General features: G+C 36.8%; 1 protein-coding gene across 2 annotated transcripts in view; it reads left to right on the top strand.

The window, feature by feature from the left end:
- The window catches only part of TRIM33 (tripartite motif containing 33), a 103,136-nt gene that overhangs the window by 23,012 nt on the left and 52,474 nt on the right, over positions 1–27,650 (top strand). For both annotated transcript variants that reach the window (XM_033092830.1, XM_033092829.1), the window contains exons 2-4: positions 23,496–23,614; positions 24,037–24,181; positions 24,345–24,477. In XM_033092830.1, the coding sequence (XP_032948721.1) occupies positions 23,496–23,614; positions 24,037–24,181; positions 24,345–24,477 (397 nt within the window). The remainder of the gene's footprint in view (positions 1–23,495; positions 23,615–24,036; positions 24,182–24,344; positions 24,478–27,650) is intronic.

Raw genomic sequence — 27,650 nt, 5'->3', positions numbered from 1 at the left:
CGGCTTTGCCTCTCCTTCGGTGTGAAACCTCGGCCTTATGAGCGAGGGAGCCGGTTGCCCAAGTGTTTTGTTCTGTTGGGTCAGGGATAGAATTGTACCCTATGTGTTGGGGCTCCGTGGAGGAAGGGAGTTTCTGATTTCTTGGTCACACTGCCTTGAATTTATTAACATTTGCAATCAACCGCTGTGTGGGTTGAGAAATGCTGTGGTCTGCCCCTCTTGGGAAGGATATTGTAGCGCCTGAATTGGAGCTGGTGGGAGACGTCTTTTTGGCTGTATCTCCCTGGAGTGTTACTTTCACCATGATGAGGTGGTGGGAGAGGGAGGGAGTAGGTTGTGCTTAAGTGCCACAGATTTGTTTTAAACCAAGATTTAGTACATTTTCTTGAATAAATGTTTCTTTTTTATTGTATGCTTCTAAGACAATTCCCAGAGACTTTAATTTTTTTTTTTTTAATTATTTTCACCACTTATGGTTGTTTCCCTGGGGAAGGAACTACAGAACTCCTCCCATTACCTTTTCGAAAGTTGTCCCTGTCCTGCTTTTTTTAAAAATTAACATTTTCGTGGTATGTCTTTTTTTCATTCTTTAGCTTTCAATGTACTTATGTCTTTGTGTTTGAAGCGAATTTCTTTTAGACTTTTTTTTTTTAGTATATTTTAGTATACACTGCCGAAGCAATTTTAAGTTCTTTTTTTAAAGATTTTATTGGGGAAGGGGAACAGGACTTTATTGGGGAACAGTGTGTACTTCCAGGACTTTTTCCAAGTCAAGTTGTTATCCTTTCAGTCTTAGTTGTGGAGGGCGCAGCTCAGCTCCAGGTCCAGTTGCTGTTGCTAGTTGCAGGGGGCGCAGCCCACCATCCCTTGCGGGAGTCGTACTGGCAACCTTGTGGTTGAGAGGACGCGCTCCAACCAACTAAGCCATCCAGGAGCTCAGCAGCAGCTCAGCTCAAGGTGCCGTGTTCAATCATAGTTGCAGGGGGCGCTGCCCACCGTCCCTTGCGGGACTTGAGGAATTGAGCTGGCAACCTTGTGGTTGAGAGCCCACTGACCCATGTGGGAATCGAACCGGCAGTCTTCAGAGTTAGGAGCATGGTGTTCCAACCGCCTGAGCCACTGGGCCGGCTCCTCTTTTAGAATGTTTATTGTTGGATCATGGTTTTATTTTATCCATTTTGCCAGTCTTTGTCTTTTAATTTGTGTATTTATACCATTTAAATTTATGGTAATTATTGATACGTCTGTTAGGGCTTAAATCACTTATTTTTGCTGTTTGATTCCACTGTTTTTCTTTCCTTGCCTTCATGTGAGTTACCTGGACATTATTTTTTAAGATTCAGTAATTTATTTATGATGCTTTTGTATAGTTTTGTGTAGTTTGTATAGTGCTTAAAGTTCTAGATATTGTAATATTTGTAATTTATAGTTTATATTGACAATTTACTATTTGGAGTGAGGTATAGAGACTTTTATTTAGATTTTTTCCCCCTCCCTAGTGTTAAAATATGATTATCTTTGAGTATTTCCTGCACCTAGTATTATATAAAGTTGTTACAAATTTTACATCAGACATCGCATAAGACTGAAGGTACCCATGAGAAGTATTATGTTTACCCTCATTCTTAACCATGTCAGTGTGTTTCTTTTCTGAAGATTCAAGTTCCTTCTGTTAATATTTCTTTTCTGTTTAGCAAACTTCCTTTAGCCATGCACATTAAATGTAGGTTTGCTACTGACAAATTTTTGTAGTTTTCCTTCACTGAGAATGTCTTCTTCATTCCTGAAGGATTTTTTTGTTGCATATAGAGTTTGTGACTAAGGGTTCTTTTCTTTCAGCCTTTGAACAGTGTACCACTTCCTTCTGGCCTCTGTGATTTTTGAGAAATTCACCATCTTTTGAATTGACGTTCCCCTGTCATGAAGTCATTGACTGTTTTCAAGATTTTTTTGTCTTTAGCTTTCAGAACTTAACGATTGATGTGTTTGGGTTTATCTTGTTTTGGATTTTTAATTTTTTGAATCTATAGGTTTATGTCTTGGCAAATTTGGGACATCCTCAGCCATTATGTGTTGAAATACTTTTTAAGTTTCACTCCTCTACAAGGGTTGCTGACGATATGAATGTTAGTTGTTTTCTTATTGTCCTGCAAGTCATTGAAACTTAAATTTTTTTTCATCTATTTTGAGTAAATTCTATTGATTTGGTCTGAAGTTCATTGATTCTGTTCTGTCATTTTCACTTTACTATTGGGGCCATACATCAAGTTTTTAATTTTGGTTATTGTTTTTTAGTTCTATAATGTCCATTTGGCTTTTTAAAAATAACTTCTGTTTCTTTGATCTATGTATTTTTTTGTTTCAGGAGAACTTGTAATTGCTTTTCAAAACTCTTTTATGCTGATTCCTTTAATTCTTTGCTAGGTAGTTCTAACATTTGATTCTTCCTAATAGGAGCATATATCAGTTATCTTTTTCCGTTTAATTATTTTTCTGGTTTTGGTTTGACAGTGATTTTTGAGTGTGTTGTGAATATTTGGCTGTTATATTCTGATGCTCAAGGTCTTACTTCATCTTTTTTTCTTTAGCGTGCAGTCTTTCTGTTGAAGACACCTTGGCCAGATGCGTGTGTATGTTCAGCTTCTCATGGGCCCTGCTGACACCATTTCAGCAAAAGTCGAGTGCTGACTCTTACTGCCTATTGCAAATGTTTGAGATGGAATTTCAGGTCCCCATCAGTTTTTCCCAACAAAAGTGTGATAACAACTCATACAACTTTGTTGCCATGTAAACTCAATTCTCCTGAGCCCCTCTGATACTGGGGATGGAGGAAGCTGATGGATGACACCCACATCACCTTTTGCTGCAGGGACGGGGTGGAATCTCAGCTCCCCTCCCCACCTTAGCACATCCCAGAAGGGGATATGAAGTGGAGTGAAGGCTTGCCCTAACCCCTACCACCTTTTTCTTTTTGTTATTGCCGTGTGGGGAGAGAAGTTCAGCCCCCTGTCACTACCCACTGACATAGAGTGTTGCAGTTGTTTAGGTAAGGAATAATGTTGGCTTACTTAAAGTCTCCTTTATTTAAGATCACAGCAGTGATCACAGCAGAGATACTGAGGTTGTTTTCTTTGTTTCCAGCTTTCTTGAGGTATAATTGACAAAATGTTAAGATCGTTAAAGTTTATATCATGTCTTGGTCAAGGTTATTTAGCTAAGGGTTTTTTTTTTTACCAGTTCAACTTTCATGATTATTTTGAAAAAATGAAACATGGACATGGTTAGAATTTCAAAAATATAAATGAGTATATAGTGACAACTCATTAAAAATCACAAATCTCGAAAATATGAAATACTAGCTACATCATTTTTATCAGAGAATTTAAAACAACGTATTGGCTAGGAAGCTAACAGTACATACAATCTTGTCAGGCCATTACTTCATGAAACATTCAATTTTAGTTAAGTACAGTTTTATACTTAACTTTAGTTAAGTACAGTTTTAACACAACTGCCTCTTTAACATCTCCTCTTCAATGACCCATACATCTCAAATTCACAATGTCTAAAATCAAACTCATCTCAACAGTGTCTAAACCTCCTCTTGTAAGCTGTGTCTTATTCCTAAACCAGAAACTTGGGAATGACCCTTGTTGCTTCTTCTCATACACATCTACTCCCCAGCCTGCAATTTTCTGATGATATTTTGTCTGTGATGTCTTTGTCTTCTTACGTCTTTGGTAACAGGTTAATATTGGCCTCTTAAAATGAATCGTGAATTGTTCCCTCTTTTATTTTCTGAAAAGTTTATGAAAGGTTTGTATTATTTTTTCCTTGAGAGAATTCACCATTGAAACCAAATGGACCTAGCCTTTGTTTTGTAGAAGTTTTAAAGTTACTAATCCAATTTATTAAATTGACATGCGTATATTCAGTTTCTGTTTCTTCTTAAGTTTTGGTAATTAGTATTTGTCTAAGAATTTGACTTATTTCAGTTATCTAACTCGTTGGCATGAATACATTCATAATATTCCCTTAAAGCTTTTGATTTCTGTAATGTCCCTTATGTCCTCAGTTTCACTCTTGCGCTGTTGATTTTGGTAATTTTTGTTCTTTTTCTTTCTGAATCAATCAGTCTCAATGTTTCCCACTTCCTCCCCTGTTATCTTCTCCCTCATCCAGCTAATTGTGTATCAGTTTTGTTGGTCTTTTTGAAGAACCATATTTGGGTTTCATCGCCCCTCCCTCCATTGCTATCTACTTTGATCTTTATTACATTCTGCTTAATATGGGTTTGTTTTGCTCTTATTGAGGGGCACGTTCAGATTATTAGTTTTAGATCTTTTTTTCCTTTCTAGCTTCAGTCTTTAAAGCTATAAATTTTCCTGTAAGCCTGTGCTGTTAAATGGTTAGCTAATACTCATATGTGGCTATCGATACAAGATTTAAAGTTAAATAAAATTGAAGATTGAGTTGCTTAGTCACTGTAGTCACATTTTAAGTGTTCAGTAATATGTGTCTAGTGACTACACATTGGACAGTACACATTATAAGAGGTTGGTGCAAAAGTAATTGCAGTTTTGCAATTATTTTATCCTGTTAAACCGCAATTACTTTTGCACCAACCTAATAGAACATTTTATCATGGCAGAAAGCTCTTTTGGACTCTTAAGCACTGCTTTAGTTGCATCCTATGATTTATATATATTAGTTTTAATTTTTATTCAGTTGAAGATATTTTGTAATGTCTTTGTGATTTCTCCTTTTACCCATTGGTTATTTAGAAGTTTGTTTTAAAATTTCTAAATATTTGGAGCTTTCCAGATTTCTTTCTGTTGTTACTTTCTAATTAAATTCAATTGTGGTAGGAAAACATACTATATATGACTTAATTATTGAGATTTGTCTTATTAATTAGCATAGGGGTTGGCAAATTATTACCGTAGAGGACCAGCTTATATATATTTTAGGCTTTGCAGGGCACATAAGATCTCTGTTACGGCCCCCTCCCCCTGTATAATTTGAAATATGTATTTGGTCTGTGTTCCTGGTTCCTGACACAGAGCTTGTCAGGTTGAGTGATAGGGGTGGAAGGAACATCTTTTGTCATTCATAACAAACTTCTTTCAGCTCTACCTGAGTTATGCTAAGAACATGGTTCTTAGTGGGCCTCTAGATAGCTTCAGGATGGGCTCTGAGAGGAGAAACCAGCCACGTGATTAGAGGGTGGACCTCTGGGGAGGGGAAAGGGCCTGCTGATTGGCCAGTGTTTTAGTCAGTCATGCCTATGTAATGGAACCTCCATAAAACTCCCTAAATGGTGGGGTTTGGAGAGCTTTGGATTGGTGAAAACGTCCAGGTGTTGGGAAGGTGCGGTGTGCATGGAAGCTCTGTGCTCACCACTCCTCCCTATCATACCTTGCCCTATGGATCTCTTCTACTTTACTGTTCCTCAATTGTATCCTTTTTTTAAAAAAAATTGGGGAATATTGGGGAGCAGTGTGTTTTTCCAGGATGTCAAGTCGTCGTTTTTCAGTCTCATTGTGGGGAGCACAGCTCAGCTCCATGTCAAGTTGTTGTTTTCAATCTAGCTGTGGAGGGCACAGCTCACTGGCCCATGTGGGAGTTGAACCGGCGACCTTGGTGTTATGAGCACCTCACTCTAACCACTGAGCCAACTGGCCACCCATTGGTGTCTCTGCTCCAGGTTTAAGCCATTGTTTCTCACTGATCCATATGGGAATTGAACCGGCAACCTTGGTGTTACGAGTACCGCGTTCCAACCACTGAGCCAACTGGCTGCCCTATTGTATCCTTTATAATAAATCAGTAATAGTGAGCAGAGTACTTTTCCTGAGTTCTGTGAGTCGTTCTCATGCACACTTGAACCTGAAGAGGGCATGTGGAAACCCTCTGAATTTATCACTGGTCAGTCAGGAGTACCCGTGACAATCTGGGACTTATGATTGCCATCTTAAGTGTGGCTGACTTCGGAGAATGAGACCTTAACTAGTGGAGTCAACTGCTAACTCCAGGTAGTTAGGATAAGTATTGAATTATAGGACACCCAGTTGGTGTCAGAGTTGGAGAAGTGGTGTTAGAAAAGATACTACGTATTTGGTGTCAGGAGGGGAAAAAAACCTCTCACAACTCTTTAAAAAATGCAAACCAATTCTTAGCTTGCGGGTCATACAGGAACAGGCGGTCTGATTTGGCCTGTGGACCTTCGTGGGCCCATTTCTGGACTAACAAGTGGTCTGTCGTTGAGAATGTTCCCTTTGTGCTTGACTAGAATGTGTATTGTCCTATCTTTGTATGGAATGTTCTGTATGTCAGTTATATCAAGTTGGCAAGTATGTTGTTCAAAGCTTTATATCCTTACTTAGATATTTAAAAAAAAATCAATTCCTGAGAGATGAGTGTTGAAAGCTCCAACTGAAATTGTTGAATTTTTCCATTTCTCCCTTCCTTTCATTCTGTTAGTTTATTTGTTAGGGGCATACCCTGTTTTCCCGAAAATAAGACCTCGCCGGACAATCAGCTCTAATGCGTCTTTTGGAGCCAAAATTAATATAAGACCCGGTCTTATGTAATATAAAATCGGGTCTTACCTAACAATATAAGAACGGGTCTTATATTAATTTTGGCTCCAAAAGACGCATTAGAGCTGATTGTCCGGCGAGGTCTTATTTTCAGGGAAAAGACATTTATAATTGTTATATATTCCTGACATATTGACCCGTTAGCATATAAAATGTTTGTCTTTTGGCTACTAATATTCCTCACGGAGAGTTTTCCCCCCTCCATGGTAACATAGCCACCCCTCCTCTCTTATGGTTACTGTTTTCATGGTATGAGGTGTGATCGAACAGTATGGTGAAGGTTTAAATAAAAAAAATTATTATAGGCCGGTCCAGTGGCTCAGGCGGTTGGAGCTCCGTGCTCCTAATGCTGATGCCGGTTCGATTCCCACACGGATCGGCAGGCTCTCAACCACAAGGTTGCCAGTTCAATTCCTCGAGTCCCGCAAGGGATGGTGGGCTCCGCCCCCTGCAACTAAGATTGAACATGGCACCTTGAGCTGAGCTGCCTCCCGGATGGCTCAGTTGGTTGGAGTGCGTCCTCTCAACCACAAGGTTGCCGGTTCGACTCCTGCAAGGGATGGTGGGCTGTGCCCCTGCAACTAGCAATGGCAACTGGACCTGGAGCTGAGCTCTGCCCTCCACAACTAAGACTGAAAGGACAACAACTTGAAGCTGAACGGCACCCTCCACAACTAAGATTGAAGGGACAACTTGACTTGGAAAAAAAATCCTGGAAGTAATACACACTGTTCCCTAATAAAGTTCTGTTAAAAAAAAAGTATTACAGTAAAAGACACATTGCCATTAATATCCCTCAAAATATTCCCCCTTGCCTCGAACACACTTATCCCATTGTTCGTGCCACTTTCTGAAGCAGTTCTGGAAGTCCTTTCATGAGTATCTTCAGTTGTGCTGTTGTGGCTGCCTCGATGTCCTGAATCATTTCGACTTTGGGGAAGAGTCAGAAGCCGCAAAGTGCCAGATCTAGGGAATAAAATGGATGAGGACACACCGTAATGTCTTTATTCGTCAGAAATTGCTGTATACCAGAAACGATGTGTGACACGAACTGTTGTCATGATGGAGGGTGATTTACCCCACACTTTAAAACACACCTTCTCTTAACCATAGCTCACACCCGACTGACTGCACCGAACACGTTGAAACTTGTCACACAGTAAGCTTCGATGCGCCGCTTCCCATGTTGAAGATCCCTGCCTTTCTGTTGGATGGCACTTGGCAGCAGCATTCACCGTAATTTGTGATCACAATGGAAAGGCTCTGTGTCACATATCGCTTCTAGTATGGCAGTTTCTGCCAAATAAAAAACCTTATTCACCGGATCTGGCATTGTGCGACTTACAGCTCTTCCCTAAAGTCAAAATGACCATAAAGGTAGGTGTTTTGAATCGATTCAGGACATCAAGGCAGCCACAACAGTGCAACTAAAGACATGAAAGAGGATTTCGAGAACTGCTTCAGAAAGTGGCACGAACAATGGGATAAGTGTGTTCAAAATTAGAGGGATTAATAGCAATGTGTCTTTTGCTGTAATATTTTTTTTAAATTTAAACATTCACTGTATTTTTTAAATCACACCTCGTATATCTTTTTCCCTCCTTTTACTTTCAACCTGTTGTGTCTTTGAATCTAAAAATGTTTATTTTAGACATCATAATTTTGGATTTTGGATTTTATCCATTCTGACCGTATCTGCCCTTTTTTGGAGGGCTTCATCCATTCATATTTAATGTAAGAAATGGCATGGTTGAATATAGGTTGGCTATTTTGCTGTTTTCTATCTATGTCATGTCATTTCCCCCCGTTTTTTTGGTTCTTTTACTAAACCTTTTGTTAACTAATATTCCTAATGTACTTTAAAAAAATTCTTCTGAGTTTGTTTTTTAGTTGTTGCTTTAGCAGTTATAATATATGCCTTTATCACAAGCTATTTCTGGTAATTCTGTATTAATTTTCTTAAAAATAGAAACTTGACTCCATTGTAGATTCGTTCCCTAATTTGTACTGTTGTCATATTATTCTATTTATGTTTAAAAAGTTATCAGTAGTACATTGTTATGATTATTGCTTTAAACAATCTTACGTTTCTTTTAAAGAAATTAAGAGGAAAAAATAAGTCTTTTACGTCTTCCCCCTTGTTTATCATTTCTAGTGCTTCTCATTTCCTTCCTGTGGATCTGAGTTAGTCTGGTTTCAATTCTTTTCAGCCCAGTGGACTTCATTTAGTATTTTTTGCAGTACAAATGTGCTGGTGACATTCTCTTAATTTTTGTTTATCTGGGGATGTCTTTATTTTGCCTTCATTTTGAAGAATTTTTTTGCTTGATACAGTATTCTTGGTTTACAGTATTCTTTCAGTACTTTAATTATGTCATTTAATTGCTTTTTAGCCTCCTGTTTCTGATGAAAAGTCAGATGTTAGTGGTATTGCTGTTGTACTATATGTGATGAACTATTTTTTCTCCTGCTTTCAAGATTTTCTTTGAAAATCTTTGTTGTTTGGCTGTTTGACTGTGATATCTTTAGATTTGATTTACTTTGTATTTATCATATTTGATGTTCTTCTAACTTTTGGAATATTCAATGAATGTATTTCATCAAGTTTGGGGCATTTTTGGCCATTCTTCATTTTTTTTACTCTTTACTCTTATCTCCTGGGACTCCCATTACATTTATGTTGGGATACTTGACGTCTCACTGGACGCTGAGGATCTGTTCCTTTTTTTTGATCTGTTTTCCTCTTCTGGATTGGATACTTTTAATTTATCCACAAGTTCACTCTGAGTCTGTTATTGAACCCAGATAGGTATAATGCCATTTTTATTACAGATAATTCTACTTTTCATTTTTATGGTTGTTATCGTTTCTGGTTCTCTCTTGAGACTTCCTGTATTTGAGACACTGCCATTGTATTTTAGTTTATCCTTTGAAAGTTTCCTTTTATTCTTGGAAATATTTATAATAGTTGTTTTGAAATCTTGGCTAACTCCAATGTCTGGGGTTAGTTGAGTATTGACTGATTTTTTTCCCCCTGAGGTTAAGTCACACTTTTCTGTCTCTGAATGTTTCCACAATTTGACACCTTAGATAATATATTGTAGCAATTCTGAATTCTGCCTTATTTTTCTATGGGTTGGTGGTATTTTTTTAGTAACTTGTTTAGACTTCAAGTATGGAATGTATATTCTGTACAGTGTATAGCCAATGATGTCTCTTTTCAGTTTTTGTTTTTATAATTGTTGAGCCTGGCTTCCTAGGCGTTGCTCCTGTTTCTGCATAGCTTGGTGGTTAGCCAGTGCTTTGAGCAGAACCTGTGATCAAATACCTTGAACCTATGTGCTTTTACCCATTAATGGTTTGTCTCTGTGGTTTGGGAATCACGTTCAAAGCTGGCAGCCAGTTTGTAGTCTCACTTGGCCTTAAGTTCTTGCACAGCTTTTTGAGGCCTCCCTTTTCGTTGGCCTGGTCTGTGTGGAGAGTTTGTCTTAGTCCTGTGACTCTCGTTTTAAGTATGTTATGTTAATTTTCTGTTTGGGCTACTTCTTGCTCTCACTGTGACCCTAACCTCAGTATAGCGAAGCTGTTGTTTGCTGATGTGGTGGAAGTTGGCTAGCTGTTAATTTTTTTCTTTTGTACATTCATTTTGTTGTCAAATTATCTTTTCAATTTTAGTATTTGTTTTTTAAATAAATAACGTCTCAAGTATTTTACATTTTCTGGATTGCATTGTTGTGTACCATTGCCGCTAGTCACTTGCTGCTATTTAAATTTTAGTTAACTAAAATTAAATTTAAAAATTCATTTTGTTATTTGTGCTAAGCCCCTTTCCAAGTGCTCAGTGACCACCTGTTGTATTGGCTACTGCATTGGACACTGTACATATAGCACATTTTCATTACTGTGGAAAGTTCCATTACACAGTGATGCTCTAAAATCTTTGATATAAATAGTAACTAATAATCATAGCTAACATTTTCTGAGTACTCATTGTGTGTCCGATTTTACATTTATTAATGTATGCAATCTTTCAGCACCCCTTGAGATAAGTATTATTATTATCCCCATTTTACAAATGGGAAACTAAGACTCTGAGGTTAAGGAACCCAAAGCCACACAACTCAGAAGGGGATGGGCTTGGAATTTAAACCTAGTTAGCCTGGTTCTAGAGTCTGTGTCATTAATTATTTTCTTACATTGCCTCTTTGATAAATGATGCATGGTTTCTGACTTGAAAAGTTTTTAATGTTTCGGCTGTTTTTGAAGGCTGTTTGATTTTTTGGTAAATGATTCTTTTCATCTTTTAGTTGTTTACTTCTATTTCTTAGAGTTTTTATTAATATCTGAAATTTATCATATGCCACTCTAGCATCTATTTATATAACCATATGATTGTCTCCTTTAGTTGTTTTTATATGATTATTTTGTTAATAAACTTGCTGTTGAATAACCCTTGAATTCCTGATGTAAACCTTGGTTGATCATAATGTTCTTTTGACAGATTGCTAGATTGGTTACTAATATTTCATTTAGAAATATAGAATCAATATGTTAGAATGGTCTGCAGTTTTCTTTTGCATTGTTTCTGTCAACTTAGAGCATTAAAATAATGATGGGCTTTATGAAATGAATTGAGATTTTCTTTTTACACTCTTGGTTTAGATGAACTTAAATAATGATGAAATGCTAGTCTGTTATTTAAACATTGCTCTTCCATAAAAGCATCTTCATTTAGAATTTTAAGAAATAGCTGCTCTTTCCAATCCACATGCTAATGCATCTATTTAAGTTTACTTCTTGGTTTGCTTTTGATAAATCACATTTTACTAGGAAATTGTCCATTTATTCTAGGTTTTAAAATAACTGACTTTAGAGTTACATGTAGTATTTGCTAACATAGACTTAGTAGTCTTTTATAATTCTTTTTAAAAATCTTTTGTATTTGTTGCTTTCTCCTTTTTCTTCTATGTATATCTTTTTCATTACGTTTATGAAAGCTTATTTTTTTCCTCAAAGAAAAATTGTTTAAATTTAATTTTTCAATTTTGTTTTCAGTAATTTATTTCATCTTATATAGTTAATTTTTGTCACTTATTTTGGTATGTTTTATATTTTTAATTTCTTAGAGAAGGAATTACATTCTATTATGTCTAATCTTTAATAAAGACTACTACTAGCTTTAATATCTTTGTGTATGAGCTGTTTCTGCTTCACTGTTTTCTAGAGAGTTTGTAATTTTATTTTGAATTAACAACTGGAATCCATTATTCTTTATTACTGGTTTTCAGCAACTTGTTTTTATGATGTGCTTTGTCATGATTTTATTTAGAGGTGTTATCTTCAGGGGTTATTGAGATTCCTACATCTGTGGATTGTTTTTGTTTGTTTGTTTGTTAATGTTGGAAAAAATCTGGCCATTATTTCTTAAAATATTTTTCTGATTCTTTTTTGTCTCCTCCCCTTTAGGACTCCAGGTACACATACAGTTGACCCTTGACCAACACGGTTTTGAACTGCACAAATCCACTTATACATGGATTTTTAAACATTTTTTTACAGTCACCCCTTCATTTCTTCCTATCTGTGGTTTTAAACCTGCTGATTCAACGAACCATGGAAGGAAAACAGTATTTTTTCATTCCCAATTGTGAATTCCCCACTGCAGATTGAAAATACCATTTGAATCTGTGGTTGGTTGAATCTGTGGATGCTAAGGTCTTACTGTAGAGTCAGAAGTTGCACGTGGATTTTCAGTGGTGCAGGGGTTGGTGCCCCTAATCCTGTGTTGTTTAAGAGTCAATTGTGTATTAAATCACTTACTGTTGTCTCACAGGTAGGGCCCGTACCCCACACACTCTTTTGTTCCTATTCATGCTTCATTTTGTCTCCCTTAATTTTACCAGGTTTTTCTTCATGTATTTTGAAGCTGTCGTGTTAGGTGTACATGTGGTTATAATTATATCTTCCTGAGAATTGGCATTTTTATCATTATGAAATGTTCAGTTTTGTCTCTACTTACTTTTTTGGGGTCTAAAACTCAATCTGATATTAGTATAGCTAGTCCAGCTCTTTTATAGTTAGTTTCCATGGCATTTTTTTTCTTTCATCCTGTGTCTTTGATCTAAAGTGTAACTCTTGTACACATCATATATTTAATCTTGTGTTTTTTTCTATATCTGGTCTGGCAAACTACCTTTTGATTGTAGTGTTTAATTCATCCTAATTTACTATCATTATTGATATAATCAGATGTGTGTTGTGTTGTTTTGCTATATATTTTCTACTCATATATTTTTTGTTGTTTTCCCTTATTTGCTTTTTGTATTAAATACATATTTTCTAGTGTTCTATTTTGATTTTGTTTTTTTCACTCTGAGTTTTGAGTTACTTCCTTAGTGATTGCTCTAGGGTTTTCAATGTGTATCTTAGTTTATCACAGTTCTACATCAGGTTACCACTCATTTCAGTAAAATACAGAAACTTCAGTATGGCTCCTTTCCTCTTTCCTCCTCTGTGCTGTTTATATGTGTTTAATTTATATGTTATAAACTCAGCAGTACTGTTACAGTTGTTGTTAATATACTTTTATGGTTTTTAGAAGTTAAGAGAAGAAAGCAAAAAGGAACTCTTTTATATTAACCTGCATATATTTACCATTTCTGGTATTCGTTAATTACTGTGGCTTTGGGTTATGGTTTGGTGTTATGTCCTCCTTCAGTATAACTCCATTTCCTCTCTCCGCCTTTGTAGTAGATTGGTGCAAAAGTAATTGCGGTTCTTGTAATTATTTTTAACTTTTTAAACCGCAATTATGTTTGCATCAACCTAATACTATTACTGCTTTATGCAGTTTTATTTTGAATCAATTAAAGAGAAAAAATAGGTTTATACTGCGTTGTACATTTACTTACGAAATTAACCTTACCTGAGTTCTTTATTTCTTTATGTGCATTTGAGCTACTGTCTGTTGTCACTTCCTTTCAGCCTGAGATACTTTTTTAGTATTTCTTGTGAGGTAGGTAGACTCGGAATACATTCTCTCAATCCATGTTTATATTGGGATATCTTTATTTCATTTTCATTTTTCCAGGTTAGTTTTGATGAATATAGAACTCTTGATGGCTAAGTTTTTTCTTTCCCTATTTTGCTTTATGTCAGTCCACGGCTTTCTGGCCTCTATTGCTTCTGCTAAGTCTGTTAGTCTTATCGTTGTTCCCTTGTACATCATGAGTCACCTTTTCTTACTCCTTTTAAAATTATCTAGTCCTTGACTTTCAAAAGTTTATAACTGTAACTGTGTATCTTTAAAAGATAAGTTCATGTACATTTTTATAAAAGCCATGAAGGCCAAATTTTTTCCTCTGTATTTTGCTTTGTAATTACTTTGTTATGAAATAAAATGTTATAAAATGTTTTTCATTTTTGTAATTTTGAAAAAAGTGACTTAAAAATTTCCTCTTTGAAGTAGAATATTGTTTCTTACTAGCAATTATTTCACTTTTTTGTGGGGTGGGGAGGTCATCTTTTTATTTACTTATTTCTTAGGGTTATTTGATTATGGCCATACATAAAATCAATAAAAATTAAAAATTATTTTCTGTCAAGCTACACGATTAAAGGTTTATGGATTTCGGCAAGCAAAATGTTTTATTTTTAAGTTTAAAAATCCCATTTATGGTTCACCTTGGGATCAGAAGCATTTTTGAATGCATAAATGTTCATGTTTTAGAAAGGCAAGATGGTACTTAACCTTTCAGCAGGGTATGTGGCAGTACCCTTGGAATCAAACACGTTGTTTCTGCAGCAATATTTATACTAAGTAGGGTAACTAAAGATACAAATAGTTTCATGCCAGTTCAGGTCAGGTTTTTTCACTAAATATGTTTTGAAGCCAAACTTTTATCAAAATTTTCTGGATTCTGAATTTAGATAAGGAAATGTGAGTTTGACAGCCACTAAATGTTTTGTTTCAGCTTCACGTTTGTTCATTTTCATGTATTTTCTTTTTGTTTGCAGCTGCCATCGTGTTGCTTGCATAAAACTTTATGATAGTTTGTGGATTATATCCTTCATTGTTAAATAAAATACCTAGTTCTATTTATTTAATGCTTTATGAGTTGAATCTAAATTTATCTAATGCTAATATCATTCTTCCTGGGGTTTTTTTGTTTATCTTTTTCCCTTCCCCCATTTATTGGTATATATTCGTTTGTCCTTTTCTTTTTCAGCCTTTTGTTTTGTCTTAGGTATGTTTCTTAGTTTGATCTTCCAAACTATCAATTTGCTTCGTAGGGGTTGCTGTTTCTTATTTTCAGGTCTTCAATTTTTTAAAATGTGGAGATCATGTTTATTCTGGCAGAGCCCTTTTCCTTATATTTGTGATGTGGATTCTAATTGCATTTTCCTGCGAGTTCTTGGTCCTTTTATTACTCAGGTTCTCTTTTGTTTCCTCCATTAGTTCGGCCTCAGTAGGAGCCAGCCAGCTGGTTCTGATTGTTCACCTTGGTCTCCCTCAAGTTACTGAACCACCTCAAATGGGATGCATTTGTTCTTTGTCTATTCATGAATATGGCTCTCTTTACAGGGTCAAGTCTGGGGGTAGTTGTGTGGTTATTGTCAGTGGTGGAGCAGTAGACCATGGAAGACAAGATAAACTTTGTTTCAGCTCCCCTGTACTGAATACATTTTCAAATTAAATCCCTTCTGCCAAAGTAGCAGATCCTCCCTCTTTTCCCTGCTCAGCTGGTACAGCTGGGGTTGGAGCAGTTCTCATGAGCCAGGGCCTTACTGATTGAGCTTATCAGTGCAGAATTCCCAAGGCCTCCTACATGAGGCAGTGAGTAAGCAGATGCAGGGGACCCAGGCAGCCGTGGAATCCGGGTCTCCATACTCACAGCTCCAGGCTCCCCTGGGCCTGTTCAGGGCCATACCTTCTTCCCTCATAAAAAGATGGAAAAGAAAGCCTTGTTGCAAGTAGGTTTTCTCATAAGCACATGTGTGCATGCGCAGACTGAAGCCCTGTGAACCACACCCACTAAGACTCAGACTTCCTGTAATTTGGGATTTGAGCACTTGAATTCAAGAAGTACTTGGATTGTTGAGGTTGCTGGTTATATGGCATTATTCCTACCTGGGTTAGTGAAAAGCCATTCATTTAAACTAGATGTTCAGTCCTTTTCCTGTAAAGGACCAGATAGTAAACACGTTAGGCCTTTGTGGTCCAAATACTATCTCTATAGCCTTTTCCTTCAAAAATATAAAAATCATTCTTAATACATTGATGGCTGAACTGTTTTATTGTTTAAAATTGAATTTTTTTAATCACTAGCAGGCTATAATTTGCCCATATCACCAATGAAAAAGTATATTATTTTTATACAAGCTTCTGTTAATGAAAAAACTCGGGTACCTCATTACAGATAATGCTGCATGTTTTGGCATTAGATGAATATGTTTGGTAATGAACTTACTCCTAATTTTTTTGATTATGCAAGGGTTTTGAATTTTAATTTAAAGACTGATGTATCTTTAAAAATTAAGAAGCCTAAATATATTGGCTTGATAATCAGTTCAGATGTTAAATGTTCCTATGTACACATAAGTGACCATATATAACTATGACTTCAATTTAAGCCATTTTTATATTTAGTGGTAAAAATTCACTCGTGGAAATTTGCTAGATACTTAAACCAGCATAATTTAAATATATGTTGCTATATGGTAGTTAGTAGGAGTGAAGCCAATTTGCTTATAAATTATTTCAGTTATTTATTATATCTCCAGTTTTTCCTGGCATAAAGCAGTATTCTTTATTCTGCCTGTCTTAGCAAGTCATTGTCTCTTTTCTTCTCTTCATTGCCAACCTTTTTGTAAGAATGGGCAACATATTCAACATACCACATCTTCACCTCTCCTATACTCATGCTAACTTCTTTCTGCTGCCACTTCCATTGCTATAAAATTTCTGTAGAAAAGATCAGTGACTTCAGAATCTAGTTCTTTTGCCTTCCTCCCTCTTAGTAAATATGTACTGCTTCCTAGGTGCTTATTATTGTGTGCACACCTGAAGGAATAGAGATGATCAGGAGATAGGTGCAAGGTAGAGGGAAGAATTTGCCTTCGGAATGGTTATACCTGTCAAACTCGGGGCTCTTGCTTATTCTTTCCAGTCTCTCCCATTCCCTGAATTAGTCAGTTCAGACTTTCAACACTCAGCTCACAAGACTCGCTCTCATCACTTGACCTGGCCTCCTACTTAAGTAATCAGAGGCCGTAAGTGTCAACTCCCCTTCTCTCCCCTTTTCACCTGAAAACGGATCTGTATTTTTTCATTCATAATTATTTTCTAAGTGAAAGGAGAGAGGAGTTGATGATTTAAAGTTTGGACTGATTGCTCTAGGGTATGAGAAAGAGAAGCTAGAGCTGAATAAAAAGACTGCTAGGTCATGCCAAGAGTCAGCTGACATTTAAGGATAGTATGTAGTTCTAAAAGTAAATTGGCATAGTGATGACAAGTCATTCATCAGTGGTTAATGGAAAAAGTAGTTGACCCCTGTTTCTCATTTATTTCAGTTATACATCTGTGTTTGTGTACTGGCTTTTGATGTAAAATGTACTTCTTGTGATTTGCCGTTGAAAACTGTTCGAAATCTGTTTCCTGAATCTTAGAACTGCTCCTCTTCCTGTTGACCCATTAATATTGGTGTACGGAGGATGCTGCCCTTGATCCTGTTCTCCCGCACTAGTTGCAACTGTGCTTCGTATCTGAACTAATACGCTGGTGGTTTTCCCCACACTGTTCAGCTCCAGAACTATGCTAGTTAAACCTAAGCTATACAAAACTTACTACGTTCTGGCTAAAATTAACTTTTCTCTCATTTTGAATCATTATGTAATTATCCATGAATTATCCGCACCAGAAACTTGCGAATCATTTAGAATTTAAAATTTTTTCCCTCGCTGTACCTGCTGCCTCGCCATCATAATACAGTTGTCATTAAGTCACTGGGCTCTGCCTCTAATTTATCCTCTGCATTTCTATCATGACTGCCTTTTGTCTCTTAATTTCGTTACTGTTGGACCAGCCTTATGATTAGGACCTAGTTTAGCGTAGGTTTGAAGCGCATGGGCTGTAGACTCAGACATACTGCTTTCAGATCTTGGCCCTTCCTCCTACCATGTCCATTGTCACATGACCTTGAGAATGTTACCTGAGCTCTCTGAATCTCAATTTCCTCCCCTTTGAAGGGGGCATAGTAGTTGAACCTACTTTACAGTGCTGTTGTGAGGACTAATGCATGTACATTTCAGTGAATTAATACACGTAAATTTCTCAATAAATACTAACTGACCTTACTGTAAAACCTTGTATTAATGCAAATTTAGATATAATTTGATCATGATTGTCTCATACTTAAACAAGCAGGTTAAAATTCTTGCTGGGGTAAGGGCAGAACTGCAGGGTAAAGCTAGGTTGGGCTAGGAAACATCAGGCAAGGGACATGAGTGACAGAGTCCCTGTGTCCCAGTGGTCTTTTGAGCCCGTTTCTGTGAGTCAAATGGATAAAATGGCGCCAAGCAATAGAGTCCTGGAATCACTGCCAGTATGTTAGAACAGTTTTCAAAGTGTGATCCTTAGAACAAAACAGCTTCAGCCTGCATTCTTAGTTTGCCTTAGTCTTAGTTTGGCTGGCCAAGAAAGCTTGCATGGTTATTTCACCTTCTAGCAACTTGACTGTCTATTTTATGCGATTAAATTTTGTGGTCCTCACTTAATTTGTTAAGGCAAGGTTTTATCTTATTTTTAATTGATATTTTATCTCAATTTTCCATTTACATTGTAATTAGAATGATTTTTTTAAAGCTGAAGTTTAATTATAGTACAATACATTATGGTAGTTTGATATTTTAATTTCATGGTTTTTAACCTCCCAAATTAATATTTATATCTCTATATATTTATTTTTAGCCCATGCCTATTTAGATACCAACATGTTTTATTGATACCTTTGCTAATTATTTTTCATTTCGCTTCTAAATATTTTTCTGTTTTCTTCAAGTAAATATTGGGTCGAACCATATAAAATTGCCATACTTACAAGTGAAAAGTGGTCAAACATTGGCAGCTTTATATGGTTCAACTTAATGCTTTATGAATTCTTGATAAACAGTACTGTTATATGTCTGAAATTTTAATTTGTTCTTACTTTTGAATAATAGTTTTATCAGGGTGTAGATTGCTAGATTAACTTTTTTCTTTAAAAGCTTCGAAGATATTTGTTATTGGCCTTTTTTTTTCCTCATGAGGTCTGCTGTTAGTCTTGATTGTCTTCTATAACTGGTAGTTACTAAGTTTTTTACTCCATCTTTGTTATGTTTAGGTGTTGATTTATTTGTAAGTATCCTGCTCAGGACATGGATTGCAATTGGAGGGCTCATTTCTTCAGTTCTGAAATTCTCATCCATCATCTCTTTAAATAGCCTCATTTCCTTCATGAACTTGGAGAACTTCTATTTGATGCATGCTGGAGTTTCTCAGTTCTTTAGCTTTCTTCTTGTTTGTAGTTTCCATCTCTCCTTATCTCTGTGCTAAATTCTTTGTGGTTTCTTCATATCCACCTCCTACCTTGATAATTTTCTTTTCAGTTGTATGAATATATTTTATTTCTCTTTGATTCTTTGGGGAAGATGATCAGTATGATGGACTGGTTTCCTTGGGTTCCTTCTGGTTCATAATAGATTTACTTCCCGTTTTCCATTCAGTGTTTCTGAAATGTCAGGAAAACTGGTGCCAAGACAGGAAGGTGCAGGGCTGGAGGTGGCATTACTGTATGAACTTCGCCTAGGTCATCAAGAACTGGGTAAATTATCTGTTCATTTTAAAAGGCTATACCGCAGGAACAACCAGATGGCCGAGAAGCATAGGGCAGAGTATATGGGCAGGGGCGCGGAGCTTGCATTCCGTGCTCTCTGCCTGTGCTTTGCGGCTCTGTGAGTCTCCACACATTGACCAACCGGGAAGCTCCCCAGCAAGCTTCTTACTAGTTTCTGGGCTTGGCCTATCTGTGGACTGAGCAGATGGTACAAACTTTGGCTCCAGCACCTATGGATGCAGCTTATTTGGTATTCTGCCTTCTTGTGGGTGACTCCAGGCATTGCAAGAATTTTAGGGGGTAGGGCACCTAAAGCCTGCCCTTGGCTCTATTGAGGAAGTGTAGTCTCACCTTTTAACCTTTGTCTTCCTTTCTGTCCCCGAGACTTCTACTGTTAACTCCCGTGGCCACTTAACTTCAGCGCCTCACCATTTGGACTTTGACTTCCCTCTTTGTTTTTGGCACTTCAAAATTTTGCTGCCTTGGATGCAGACTCACATATATTTTTCAAACTACACTTTGTTATGTCTTCACCATTTCTGTATTTGAGTTGGGGGTTAGGTGCTTTCCACATCTGCTTAGTTGTCCATCTTGAATGGAAGTCCACCATTCAATTTACTGAAATTAAATTCCACTTAACATAACACTGCGGAGATCCGAGTAAATTAGTTTGTAGACTGGTGTAATTTGGCCTTTTAAAAAGAGTTCCCCTCAACCTCTGCCCTTCCCCATAATAACACCTTTTAGTAAATTGGCATTTACAATATTATCTAATAAGCATGAATGGATCTCTCAGAACTTGAGCTTTGAAGTAATGAAATCACTTCTAGGGACATCATGAATAAAACTGGTGAGTAGCTTTGGCTTTGGAGCTTGGGTATCAATTTTGTATAATGATCAAAACTCACCATGACAAGTAGCACTGAGAGATCACACTCACCTGATCTGCACTCATTGCAAGGGCACACGCTTACTCAAACGTCAGTGGGGAGTGGCACTCATTCTCAAAGCACACATTTGTGTAATTTTTAAATCAATTGAGAATACAAAAAGGAATAGCAAAAAGATCCCTAAAGAAGCTACAACTCTTTTTGTTATGGTGGTAAGACAGCTTGGCTGCCGGGTCATCCGTCTGACATGAGTCGTCAGCACTGGAGTGGGATTTGCTGATGTCCACAGATTTGACTATTCCTTTGTGTCTCAGGTTTCTGAATTCCAAGCTTCTGTGAAAATCTTTACGGCAAGTAAAGAGTCTTTCTCAAATGTATCCCCACTTGTACTCTGGGTTGGGTTTCTTCTGCAATGTTCAGACATCCTTTTGTATCTCCATTTCTTGATACTGCTTGAATACTGATTTGTGTGCCATACCTCTTCCTCCACCTTAACTTTTTTGGGTATTGTGTTTATCTTCTAAATTCCTTAATGTTATTTTAGTGGGGGTTTGGAATGAGAAAAAGATGAATTTGTGTTGCCATAAACTGTGATGTTAGCTTGCCAGATTGAAGGAGAAATTTTAAGAATCTGAGAATCAGTTTATTGAGTTCAAAAAAATCCGAAACACCTGGTGTGGCTTACATCAAATCTCTCATTTATATAGGAATAATGGATACTTTTATAATATTGAATATTTTTTCTTGCTCAGAACAGAATGTCTCCATCTTTTGCTCCTTCAACAAAAATATTCCTTAATTTATGTTGGACTTTTCTTATTAACTTCAATTTATACGTGTGTGTGTGTGTGTGTGTGTAATTACATTTTTATCTTTTTATAGCCTTTTATTGTTTCCATTTGTGAACTTTGCACAGGCTGTTCTTGGTTTGCATACTGTTTTTTTCCTTTCGTAGTTTACTTGGGGGTCCCCCAGACCACCCTTAGGCTTAATGATTGGCTGGAAGGGCTCACAGAATTCAGAAAAACTATTATACCCATGGTTGTGTTTTATTACAGTGAAAGGATACAGATTAAAATTAACAAAGAGAAAAGGTGTGTGGTGTGAAGTTCAGGAGGAAGCAGGTACAAGCTTCCAGGTGTCTCCTTTCAGCGGACTTGCACAGCAACTGCATGGCAATACGCAGGAGTATTGCCAACCAGGGAAGGTCACCTGAGCCTCTGTGTCTAGGGTTTTTATTGAGGGTGATCAGTCACGTAGGGCTGCAGCCTTCACAGAACTGACACCACCTACTTGGATTCCAGACACCTCCCAGAGGTCAAACTGAATACAGACAGCGTGGCCCAAGGCCTCAGGCACACAAAAACACTCATCAGGCATAATATTCTAGGAGTTCAGAGGTCATCTCCCAGGAGCCAAATAACCAGTATTGAAGACAGCTTTCATTAGAACTGTGCAGGGTTTGAGGAAGTTAGGCCAGCCAAGTAAACCCTTTCTTGCATACTAGTAAATGGATGTTAATTCTTCCAGACTGTATTTAAGTGTCACCACTTCGGTGAAAACTTACCTGATTCACTGTAAGAAGTTAGTGGCTCACATATTTTTATATCATACAATTATTTACACTTATCTCCTTTGTAGTTGTACTGTTTCTTGAAAGGTTTTTAACTTATGCCATCTCAAATGTAAAAATATTTATATTCTTCTTCCCCATTCTCCTCACCCTACTGTTTGTTCCTTTGATTTGAAAACTTTTTCTTACGTATTTCCTTTGAGCAATATCTTTGTACGCATTTTTTTTTTAATTTATTGGGGTGACAATTGTTAGTAAAATTACATAGATTTCAGGTGTGCAATTCTGTATCACATCATCCATAAATCACACTGTGTGTTCACCACCCAGAGTCTTTGTACGCATTTTTATTATAAAAACAGTATTTTGTTTTCAAATATATAATTATAAATTTGATTTGAATGTATCTGTGTCTGCTGGGAGACTGATATTCCACCTTTTAGAATGACATTTTATTTAAGTTCATTTTCCATTGGAATTACTATATAAGGTTCTGTCGCTTGTGTCCTCACAACTTTTGGGGACTTGTTAACATGTTAGTCTGTGTGTGGTGCTTCCTGTAGTTGTGCATGGTATAAAAGGTAAAAATTATGTACTAGTCTTGAACCCTTTCTTAAAAGCAAGGATTGTGTTATTTTTGCGATAGCCTCAATTTTTTGGCTGACACGTAGTAATCAGTTTGTTGTGTTGACTGGTGCTGTGTTTTCATTCTTAACTTTAACTTTCATATGTTACCTCAGCAAGTTTATTTATTTTTATAGATGCCAGAACACTAGCAGGTTAAGGCACAGATGATCTTCCTTCCCACACTAGCATGAATTCAAGTAGTTCTGAACCAAGTCAGAATTGATAAGATGAGAGATTGTGTATTTCTATTGCTGCTGTAACAAAATTGCCATAAATTCCATGCCTTGACACAACACATTTTACTCTCCTACTGTTCTGGAGGCTAAAGTTTTACTGGGTTAGAGTAAAAGTGTCAGTGTGTCTGGCTCTTTGGTTGGCTCTGAGAAGAGAATCTTTTTCCTTGTCTTTTTCAGCTAATGTGGCCACCTGTATTTCTTGTCTTGTGACGCTGTCTCCAAAGCTTTTATTATTAGTTGCTTTTCCTCTTTTGTAATCTAATCTTCCTCTGCCTCCCTCTTACTTATAAGATAACATTTAGGGCCCATCAAATAATCTCAGACAGCACTCCCGTCTTGAGCTTTAATCTAATCATATCGGCAAAGTCCCCTTTGCTGTATAAAGCAACACTGACAGGTTTTCCAAGGAGTAGGACCTGGATACCTTTTGGGGCCATTATTCAGCAGACAACGTATTGTAATAAAGAAGCACTAATTTTTTTTCCTCACATTAATGTTTGTTTTCTCTTCCTAAATAGGGTATCCTTTTTCCCCAATGCAATAACTCAGCGGATTGTTTTACTCAGCTCTTAATGCTCATTTCTTTGGGCTTGTCGGTGCCATATTGAATGAGTAGTTTCCATGTGGGCATCATGCACAATTTCCTTAACTTTTTCCTGAAGACTATTTCGTAATGTTGTCATTTTATGTTGTAGTTGGTGTAATACGGTGTCCAGTATGCCGCCAAGAATGCAGACAGATAGACCTTGTGGATAATTATTTTGTGAAAGATACATCTGAAGCTCCTAGCAGTTCTGATGAGAAATCCGAACAGGTATGCTTCTCGATTTTTCTTTATATTCCTACCTTGATATCAAAATGTAACTTATGAGCAAGACATGTTTGGATTGTTACATAAATTAGGGTCGTTCTGCTATAGTTCCATCTTTCAACTTGAAAATAAAGGATATCTTTATTCTACACCCTCAGACCTGGCTAAATGAGACAAAAAGTCATTACTTAAAAATTCAAGTTTTGTATAGATTTTGTGTTCCGAGACTTATATTTTTACCCGCATGAATGCTTGATCTGGAACGAAAAGGATTTCGCTGAAGATAAATGGACAACAAAATAATTTTATCCTAGGTAACAATGTATTAGTATGTTTGAGAGCAAATTAGAACGTTTTCACCTTTTTATTTTGTGGCTCTACATTTTGTAAATTTAATGTAGATTAGTATTTATTTTCTCTTTTAGGTATGTACTAGTTGTGAAGACAATGCAAGTGCAGTTGGCTTTTGTGTAGAATGTGGAGAGTGGCTGTGTAAGACATGTATTGAAGCACATCAAAGAGTAAAATTCACTAAAGATCACTTGATCAGGAAGAAAGAAGATGTCTCAGGTAAGATAGAAGCAGCTTTAATGATTACTGTTAATCTCCCTCTTTTGCCCCTATAGCATTTCTACATATTCTTTATAAGCTTTGGATACCAGTATCAATAAGATTTAGAAAGTTAGACAAAAATTTTGTTTAGTTTAAAAATATATGTTTTATTTTACTACAGAGTCTGTTGGAGCGTCTGGTCAGCGCCCTGTTTTCTGCCCTGTACACAAACAAGAACAGTTGAAACTTTTCTGTGAAACATGTGATAGACTGACATGTAGAGACTGTCAGCTATTGGAACACAAAGAACATAGGTACAGAAGTCATAATTGCTTATCGAGAAATATTATAAAAAGTTCTTATAAAATTATTCTTCCTAAAGCAAATATTTATTCCATAATTTTGTTTGTTAGCATTTTAATTCTCAGTTTTGTATATTTTATTTCTTAAAGCAAGATATGTTTTTGATGAATTTGATAGTTTCCACATCATATATAATAGTCATATGAATATTTGTTAAAAATGTATCATTACATGGGTTTGGGTTTGCAAGAATGGAGATGTGTTATTTCTTTGTTTGCTCTGCCTTTGGTTGAAATACACTTTTTTTCAAGTGTACTATGGTATTTAGTGTATGGGCTGTTATCTAAATAGGTAATATTTTTATGGGAATGGCTGATTGATACCCATTTAAATATTAAAGCATAAATATACTAATTTCATGTTAAATGATTTTCAGGAAAACGAGGGATTTATAAGCCTCTGAGTAAGCATAGTTATTAATTCTCTAATACATAGCTCAGTTTTTCAACCCAATTTTCCCTCAGAATTCAATACTATTCACTGTTAGCATTCACCTGTCTGTTACGTCTGAACTGTTCCGGAAATGTACTGGAATTTCTAGTCATTTGTATAACAAAATCCTCTAGTAAATCTCCCAGTTTCTATGGCCTCAATTTATTGCAATTAAAAAGATGGGCTTGCCTACCCATACAATATTTTCTAAAGTGTTTTTCTTACAACAGTTCTGCTGAATTGATGGAAATAGGTTTTATGACTCTCCTGCCAAAAAAGGGTAGGTTAAGTTGGATTAACCACACTTAACTGTAAGATGTCTTAGAGCTTTTAATTTGTTAGATTCATTGGCATTTATTTAGAATTCTCTTAAAGAGGGAATACATTAATTCTAATTTCTAACAATTATTTCATCCATAGTTAATGCCAGGCAGTTTTCTGAATGCTGCAATGTTTGTTTGATTCATACCAACTACCCATGAATTGTTGGTACTGGCATCACGACTCTTTTAAAGGAGAGGGAGTCTACTCACAGAAAGCTTTAGTAATCTGTGGTCTCGCTGTAAGTGGCAGTGTCAGGATTTGAACATAGGACGTCAGACTCCAGATCTATTTTAGCTCATATACTCATTTTGTCCCACATGGTATATAAAATACAGTATATGGAATCTCTCAAATTTGACCACATAAAGGTAATGCTCTTTGTTCTTTTTCAAGGCAGTTCTCACTGTTCTAGAGAACATTTGTTTGGGAATGCTACTTTAAATTTATGTATCCTTATAATTTGTTCTAGAATGTTTCATCTTACCTGAAAGTTGGTTAATGTTTTATTTGAGGTCACGAATCTTGTGGATGCCCTCACCTCAGGGCCAGATCTTACCATTGATTGTCTTATAATAATCTCAATAAGACATTAGATTACCTTTCTCAAAGCTGCAGTCAGATCTTTGAGAAATCCTAGATTTCTTATGGCTTTTTAAATTGATGGTGAGAAACAAAATGAAAGATGGCATCTTTTTCTCATGAAAGAATATCTTCAACCTCCCCCCTTAAATTTTAGCCACGATCCTTCCCCTTCTTGCACCATTTTTTGTTTTACCACTTACATCCAAGTCCTAATTATTTCTTGAATGTTTTCTCCCTTTTCTTTAGTTCACACTTTGTTTTTTCTGAATAGGCTGTTGCAGAACCCACGTCACTGGAGTTAAAAGCCTAGGTACATATTACTATAACACATTTATAACTGGTTACCCTGCTTTGAGGTTTCCTTCTTAAATTCATTCTGTCCACATTGCTGCCAGGATTTATTTTGCTGAAGTCTAGCTGCCCCTTCCCCTCACCCTGCTTTAAACACCCTTCAGTGGTCCTCCACAGTCAGAGTTTCAGGTATTCAATATAGTGTACGTTTTTGAGTCTTACCAGTCTTTCTCTTCATCATCTGAAGTTAGGAAACAGCCCACAAGACCACCCTCACTTCTGACACCAACTGCAGAGTTCAGTAAAAACCAGTATCAGAGGACAACAGCATGCAGTTCAGCTCATTGATATGATTTGCTTTCACCTTGTTCAGTTAGGGTGGTAACCTTCCGAACAGAGTGCTGTCCCTTCACCTGTAGCTCTTAACCAAGCAGCTCTTTGTTGGTTCACAGAGACCTGTTCATAGGGCACCACATGTGCCATTATCGGGTTCAGCAGCTCCGTGGGTGGTTCCAAAGACATACTTAGGGGAAAAGAGGCTAGCCACCTGCCCATAAATGCCTCTTTGCATCCTCCTGGTTGCATGTCTTGCACCCACCATTTCTATTTCCTACTGCACTCCTGCCTTCCGTCACCCCAGACGTTGTGCGTATTTTAGGTATCAGGGTTATTTTATGTTCTTCAGTCATAGAGTCGGTCTCAATACGTAGCGGTAAGCCAGTAACTTTCTCTTAAATGGCATATATTTTACCACAGTGTCCAGAAACTTTCTGGTCCAAATCCCAGTGGTCGCTGCTGAGTGGCACTCACAGGCTGTTGCCGTAAACTTCAGTCTGCATAATCCAGTCTGCATAATCCATGTTGCTGGTACTTCCAAAGTAATGTCTGAGTGTGGCTCATAGAGGCCCAAAAGCATCCAGAGACAGATTACAGTTCAGACGTGGCCTGCCTTCATGTTCAGACCCCCATTCAAATACAGCCTTTTGGGGGGTTCTATTGATTGATACTAATAATATCAGATGTAAAGTACGTGTTTTTCATAATTCAAACATACCAACCAAATATTGGGCTTCTTGTTTAGTTCTAGTGGTAGGTGGCAAAAGCAGTTTATTTTTCTTCACCTTGGAATGTCAAGGGTGGTTCCTGCCTAGGTTATTCCTAAGAGTTTCACCAGTTTGGGATTCTCTTGGGCCTTTACTGGATTTATCAATAGCCTATGATGGTCATGTGCTCACCATTGCATTTAAGTCAGTCCTGTCTTCGTCTTTAGTTTCTGATATTATCGCGATATTGTCAGTATAGTGTATTATTATATTCAGGACCTGCATCAAGTCTCGGTCCCTTCTAACCAAATTATACCAGTAAGCTGAATTGAAATACACCTATGGCAATGCAGGAAATGTAAATTGGGATCCTTCCATGTGAAGGAAAATTGCTGTTGGCTCTTTTTTGAGACTGAGACAGAGAAAAAAACCATGAGCAGGTTCTATCTCTG

The sequence above is a fragment of the Rhinolophus ferrumequinum genome, chromosome 22 (assembly GCF_004115265.2).
Source record: "Rhinolophus ferrumequinum isolate MPI-CBG mRhiFer1 chromosome 22, mRhiFer1_v1.p, whole genome shotgun sequence".
Lineage (NCBI taxonomy): Eukaryota > Metazoa > Chordata > Mammalia > Chiroptera > Rhinolophidae > Rhinolophus > Rhinolophus ferrumequinum.
The sequence above is the reverse complement of the archived record's forward strand: the minus strand, read 5'-3'. Positions and strand labels throughout refer to the sequence as shown.